The sequence below is a fragment of the Lampris incognitus genome, chromosome 4 (genome assembly GCF_029633865.1).
Source record: "Lampris incognitus isolate fLamInc1 chromosome 4, fLamInc1.hap2, whole genome shotgun sequence".
NCBI lineage: Eukaryota > Metazoa > Chordata > Actinopteri > Lampriformes > Lampridae > Lampris > Lampris incognitus.
Window position 1 is genome coordinate 37,802,902 of NC_079214.1, and position 7,621 is coordinate 37,810,522.

The 7,621-nt window shown below is 43.3% G+C and overlaps 1 protein-coding gene across 1 annotated transcript in view; it reads right to left on the minus strand.

Moving 5' to 3' along the window:
• The window catches only part of znf507 (zinc finger protein 507), a 39,961-nt gene extending 34,815 nt beyond the window's left edge, over positions 1 to 5,146 (minus strand). Inside the window, exon 1 of the mRNA XM_056279339.1 lies at positions 5,021 to 5,146. Within this exon, the coding sequence (XP_056135314.1) occupies positions 5,021 to 5,146 (126 nt within the window). The remainder of the gene's footprint in view (positions 1 to 5,020) is intronic.
• Positions 5,147 to 7,621: the final 2,475 nt, after the last annotated feature.

A 7,621-nucleotide genomic window follows, 5' to 3' on the forward strand; every position in this document is an offset into this window, starting at 1 on the left:
TGTACGGCACGCCGCTGCGAGTCCCAGGCGATTTCATGCCCAATGCAACGCGTCCCTGGTCAGCTGTGGACCAACGAGCCTCCTTGCTGGACGGGGTCAGAGCTTTCACACCCGTCCCTACCGCCCAACACGGCGCTCCGGTGTCCCAGGTGCCCCCAGGTCTGCAGTCAGCGGACTACGTGTTCATCCGTCACGACGCACACCGCCGCCCTCTGCAACCCCCTTATGACGGCCCCTTCCGCGTCCTGGAACGGGGAACTAAGCACCTGGTGGTGGATTTTGGGGGCACGGCCGAGCATGTTTCAGTGGACCGAGTTAAACCCGCACACCTGGACTTGACGCAGCCGTTGGAGTTAGCCCAACCTCCTCGTCGCGGTCGTCCCCCGGCTCCGCCTCCTCCCACCGTGGAGGCCCGAGCTGCCTCTTCTGCTCCTCAGGCCGACCTCCACAGGCCCGCGTCAATGCCTCCCAGAGACACTCCGGCCCCTGTTATCCGGAGCCGCCGCGGACGGCCTATCGTCCCCCCGCGCCTGCCTGACTTCGATTACTAGGGCGAATTCTGGGGGGGGGGGCTCATGTGGTGGACACGTATTGGGGACAGAATTCAACCCAGGAACTAAGGGTTAAGTCATGGTTGCCCTGGCAGGTTAACGCAGGGTTAAGTTATGGTTGTCCAGCCAGTTTTCTGGTTATTCTTGCCACCTCCGCTCAGTCGAGCTGTGGTTTGGTTGTCTCTCTGATTTACCGTGGATTAAAGAAAGTTGCCTACACAGCTAAAGTGTGAACCTACGGTCTTCTCCGTTCCTTCGGCTCTACATCTTTATCTTTTGTTTCTTTTAATGCTCGAGGATTAAGGGACAATACCAAAAGGAAAGCACTGCTATTATATGCTAAAAGCCTGAATACTGATTTTTGTTTGATACAAGAATCTCATTCTGAACCTAATGACATTAGATTCTGGAAATCCCAATGGGGAGAGGACTTGTGGATGTCTCATGGCACAAACCACTCAGCAGGAACTCTGATTTTGAAACACAAGTTTAAAGGGAAAGTTATCTCTTCACAGACAGATCCAAACGGTCACTTTATTCTGTTGGTTATTTAATTTAATGACCAGGTATTTTTATTGGGAAACGTTTATGGTTATAACAACAAACAGGAGAATATTACCTTAATGCATTCAGTAAATGCAAAAATTGATTCTATAATAAGTAAATTTGCAGATCTAAAGATCATATTCGGAGGAGACTGGAATCATTCAATTAATGATATGTTAGATAGATGGCCAAATAAAAGTAATACAAATAATAGTTATTTGTTAGATTTTATAAATGAAAGAGATCTGATTGATATTTGGAGGTATAAGAATCCTACAGTTAAAGAATTTACGTGGAAGAACAGGTCAGGGTCATTACAGTCTCGTATTGACTATTGGTTGATTTCTGATCCATTATCTGAACATGTCTCTTCAGTTAAAATGTTACCAACACCCTTGACGGATCATAAAACAATCTTTTTGGAGCTGTATATGTCTACTAGTCATCAAACTAAAAGAGTCAACTCATATTGGAAATTAAATAATTCTCTTTTATTGAATGAATCTTTGGTAAAGGAGATTAAAATAAAAATAGATGAATGCTGGGATAGGGCATGTGCTGAAAATATGTATGGCAAAAATTGGGAGTTCATGAAATTTGAATTAAGGTCCCTTGTAATGAAAAGAGGAGCTGAAATAATTAAAAACAGAAAAAAAGAAGAATCAGAAATGATCTCTGAAGTTATTGCTTTATCATCACAGCCACTTGAAAATTTATCAGAGGATAACAAGAACAGACTTCAAATTCTACAATTAAAATTAGATAATCTATATATTCACAAGGCAAAAGGAGCCTTTGTGCGCTCTAGGAGGAGATGGCTTGAGGAGGGAGAGCAAAACTCCAGCTATTTCTTCAAATTAGAGAAACAACATAATACACTTTGCAGCATGACCAAACTCTGTTCAGATGGTGTCATCACACAAGACCCTAAAAAGATTTCTGAGACATGTGAACTATTTTATAAAGACTTACATAAGTCTAAACTGTCAACAAATGACATGGAAAGTTTCTTCAACTCTTTAGGTAATATTGAGAGCATCAGCAATGCTAATAAAGATTTGTGTGATGCCCCCATCACAACATTGGATGTTGAGGATGCTATTAAAAAAATGAAACTCAATAAGAGTCCTGGGAATGATGGTTTAACCTCAGAGTTATATAAATGTTTCTCCAAGGACTTATCACGCTTTTTACATAAAGTATATATAGAAAGCATTGCTAATGAAAAGCTCCCTCCTTCATTGTCTCAGGGGTTGATCACTTTGATTCTCAAACCGCAAAAAGACTATTTGTTGTTAGATAATTGGAGACCTATTTCACTCTTGAACAATGACTACAAGATAATTGCTATGTGTTTGGCTAAAAAATTGAAAAGTACACTTAGTGACATTATTGATGAAACACAGTCCGGTTTCATGACTGGTAGACATATAACAAACAACATAAGACTGGTGATTGATATCTTGGATCATTCAGAATTAATTACAGATAACAGCTTCATTCTTTTTTTTAGATTTTTATAAAGCTTTTGATTCCATTGAACACAAATTCATATTTAAAGCACTTGACATTTTTGGTTTTGGGAATATGTTTAAAAAAATCTGTCAAAACGTTATATGCAGGTGCAAATAGTTCAATCAAACTCCCATATGGCGCTACTAAAAGATTTAACTTAAATCGTGGAATCCGTCAAGGTTGTCCGATCTCGGCATATCTCTTCCTTCTTCCTATGCAATTACTCTCCATTCATTTCAAAAACAGTGATGTATTGGGTCTCTCTATTGTTGGCAGAACACTGTCTATCACTCAACTTGCAGATGATACAACACTTTTTTTAAAGGATACATTTCAAGTTAATAACACAATCAAAGTCATTAACTCTTTCTCAATGGCCTCCGGCCTTAAACTGAACATTTCAAAATGTGAGCTTCTTCCTGTTAATAGTTGCACAGATACTATTATTTATGGGATCCCTGTGAAGCATAAGGTTAAATATCTTGGTATTATAATTGAAAAAGACCAAAGCTCCAGACTATCTGAAAATTTTAATCCACTTATAGCTTCAGTCCAACAGAGGTTTAACCTTTGGCTTCAAAAAGATTTGTCTATTACTGGAAGATCCTTGGTAGCTAAAGTTGAAGGCCTCTCCAGACTTATATATGCAGCTATAGCACTTGATGTCTCAAAAGACATATGCACTAAAATTGACAGAATATTATTTGAATTTATCTGGAAAAAAAGAATACATTATATTAAGAAGAATGTCATGATAAATAAGTTAATTCTTTAGACTTCACCTCCTTAAACTCTTCTTTTAAAGTCAAATGGATCAAACTTTTCTTAAAAAATCCCAACTCAATCTGGAATTTTATTACTGCCCATATATTTAATTCACTTGGAGGAATGCATTTTCTCTTAAGGTGCAATTACAATATTTATAAATTACCGATAAAACTTTCCAACTTTCATAGTCAACTTTTGTTATCCTGGTCAATGATGTACTCACACAATTTTTCTCCCCATAAACATTTCATTTGGAACAATCAAGATATTAGGTTTAAGAAAGAATCTTTATATATTAAGAGATGGGTTGATAATAAAATGTTACTTGTTAGTCAATTACTGAATGACAATGGTCAGCTTTTCACTTATGAAGAATTTCTTTCTGTATATGGTTTCCCTGTTACACCAAGAGAATATTCTATTGTATTTGATGCAATACCAGATGGAGTTAGAAGGTTATTGTTGTCTGCTCCTAAAGGTAAAAGTTGTACTATTCCAGGTTTAACTCCTGAAGACATATATATTGGTAACTTGTGTCCTTTATTAAGTGATAAAGCCACTAATCAATGCGTTAGAAATATTATTCAGAGAGACATTGTTTCTAAACCTGCAGCCATTTTCTACTGGAATAATATTTATAATGACATAGATTGGAGGAACACTTGGATTTTATCACGAAAATATTGTATTACAAATAAGGTACGAGAAGTTACATTTAAACTGCTTCACCGATGTTATCCAGTCAAGTCCCTTCTTGTAAAATACAAGATTAATATTGACACACTCTGTTCCTTTTGTGGCAATGTGGATGAAACCATATGTCATTTATTTTGGGATTGTACCTACTCTCATGTTTTTTGGATTGATCTAAATAATCTCATAAATAACAAAATTGACTCTTCTTGTAAACTGGACATCCAACATGTTTTATTTGGTCTGTCACAAAATGAGGAAATAAGTTCAGAAAAAATTTATATTATCAACCTTCTATTAATATTTGCTAAATTTCATATTCATTGTACCAAATTTGCACACCAGCGTCCAAACATTAGTGTATTCAAAGCACTTCTTTCATCCTATTTAGAGTCTTTAAAAGAATGTATGAATCCTAAAGCCAGCAAAACCAGAAGACTATGTGAAGAATATAATTTAACTTAAATCCTGTATCTCGAGCTTTTTTATTTTGTGTTTTCTTTTCTTTTTTTATGGATATGTAAATTTTAATTTTGAAATAATTTATATTTTTGTAACTACTTTTTGTCCTATTGTGATGTAATATTTTCTTGTTTATATGTTTTGTTCAATAAAAAAAAAAAAAGCGGTGGCCGTATAGCGTACCCCAGAGGTGTCCAATAAATAACCGTTGATTAATATACTACTTTGCTTACTTATTACCACAGTGCACACACAGTGCACACAACAATTGGCGACGAGATAATTTGGATTTACTTTTGAGTTCGTTTTTTTCGCTTTGTACAATGGCTGGGAATGTGCCGTTCCGGAGGTCTTTCCTGCCCTGCGCTGGTGAACCTGCCGTTCCGTTCAAAACCTGGCGGTTAATTTTTGAGAACTACTTGCTAGTTATCAATGCCACTGGAAACTCTTGGCCTACTGCAAGACGAAGAGCCGTTTTATTTCACTGCCTGGGGACAGAAGGACAGCGACTTTTCTACTCGCTTACGAACACAGGAACGGGCTACGATACTGCTATGGCTGCGTTGGAGGCGCACTTTGTCCCAAAGACGAACATTGTTGCTGAACGTCATCGATTCCGAAAGAGAGCACTAGGTCCGAATGAAACGGTTGTTCAATGTGTTGCTGCGCTACGTGAACTGGCGTCGACGTGCGACTTCGGTGACCAAGATGAAGTGATCCGTGATCAGCTGGTTGGATGGTTGTATAGGCATTGAATTGTATAGGCATTGATGGTCAGTTCGTTGTATAGGCCGACCGCCTGCAACAGTACAACTGGGACAATGTGGTGGCTGACCTGCTATCACGCTCGGTCCCCAGCCCACCCTCAGCCCCACCTCTGGGCCCCGAATGGGACCAGGCCGAGCATGACCTCATCCAGCTCCTCCACACACCTCTTCAAGAGACGGTGTCCCTGCAGGAGTTCCAGGATGCCTCAGCTGACGACGCCACCCTCTCTACACTCTCGACCTACGTCAGGCAGGGCTGGCCGGCAAGGGTACCAGATGAGCTACTCCCCTACTTCAGGGTCAAGGACGAGTTGTCGTGTTGGAATGACACCTGCATTGCTCGCGGGCTCTGCACTGTGGCCCCAGGTGCCCTTCGGGCGCGTATCATTGCTATGGCTCACGAGGGCCACTTGGGGATAGTCAGGCTCAAACAGTGGTGTCGCAATGTCATGTGGTGGCCAGGCATTGACAGGGAAATCGGAACCCTGGTCAAAGACTGCATTGCCTGTCTCCTCAGTGGTAAGACCAGGGCCCCAGCCCCACCCCCACCCATGCAGCTGTTGGACTGGCTGTCCCAACCCTGGGAGCACCTGCAACTTGACATCTGCAGCGAGCTGCATGGGGTACTGTATCACCAGCGCTTCCTCGTCGTGGACTACAACGTCCACTCTAGAGGTGACACCCCTGGGCTCAGTCACAGCCAAGGCGTTGATCGACATTCTCGATGCCCTGTTTGCACGTTGGGGTCTGCTCAAGAGCATCACGACCAACAACGGCCCCCAAATGGTCTCCCACGAGCTGTCCTATCTGGCTGGGAAGGGGATCCGCCACATCTGCACAGCCTTTTACAACCCTGCTGCGAACAGGGGTGTGTGGAACGGCTGAATCAATCACTGAAAATGGAATAAGGGCCCACCTGGCACAAGGGTGCACGCTCACCACCAGCCTCCTCCAGACGCTGCTGTATTACCGGGCCACCCGACACGCCACCACAGGAGTCTCCCCAGCTTCCCTCATGCTGGGGCGGGAGCTCCAACCACTTCTGGACAGGCTCCGCCCTACACCGGCTCAGGCCCCAGTCCACCCAATTCAAGACACAGTTGCCACACACCAACGCCTGATGAAGAATCGCTTCAACAGTGCCCGACATGCCAGACCATTTGCCATCGCCGTCTCGGACTGGGTCAGGATCCGGCGACCCCACCGTGACAACAAGCTCCAGTTGTTCTGGTCAGACCCTGTTCAGGTCAGCCAACAGCTTGGCCCAGCTTCATTCAGGCTCGCCAACGGCACTCGCTGGCATGCTAGCTGCCTGCATAAGGTGCAGGCCCCCCCGGGCCGAGACTGAGTGTGTTGGCGACATGGTTCGATGCCGCAGTAACACCAGCCCTTCCAGCCCCTCCAGCCCAGCCTCACGCAGTGGGGCCACCACCAGTAGTGGCTGCACCTGAGCCCTGCCCGGTCAGGGCACACAGCAGGCCCGGGCACCTGCGTGACTTTGAGACTGAGTACCACTCCTAGATTATGGGAAGGGGGGGGGGGGATGCTACATCTGGCACTGCTATGACAGTGCATTGCTTTACATTAATTTCAGTGTTGTGTTTATGTCACCTGTTTGCTTGATGGTCAGTTTGGTATGTTGATTAAATGGGGTAGGTTCAGCTCCAAAGACAGCTCCGGTTTTGTCTGTTATTTCAACATAACAGTTTCATGCCATGAAAGAGCACCACAGATGTGAAGTTTGCTTTGAGAATTTTGACTGAGAAGTATAGAGAAGGCCAGAATGAGTTACATTGTGTCTTTGTGTATTTAGAGAAAGCATATGACAGGGTGCCGAAAGAGGAGGTGTGGTATTGTATGAGGAAGTCGGGAGTTACAGAGAAGTATGTAGGACTGGTGCAGGATATGTATGAGGGAAGTGTGCCAGTGGTGAGGTGTGTGGTTAAAATGACAGATGGGTTCAAAGTGGAGGTGGGCTTACATGAAGGATCAGCTCCGAGCCCTTTCTTGTTTGCAACGGTGATGGACGGGTGACGGACAAGATCAGGCAGGAGTCTCCATGGACTATGATGTTTGCAGATGACATTGTGATCTGTAGCGAGAGTAGGGTGCAGGTTGAGGAGAGCCTGGAGAGGTGGAGGTATGCACTGGAGAGAAAAGGAGTGAAAGTCAGTAGGAGCAAGATGGAATACATATGCATGAATGAGAGGGAGGACAGCGGAATGGTGAGGATGCAAGTAGAGATGATGAAGGTGTATGAGTTTAAATACTTGAGGTAAACGGTCCAAAGTAATAGGGAGTGCAGAGAGGTGAAAAAGA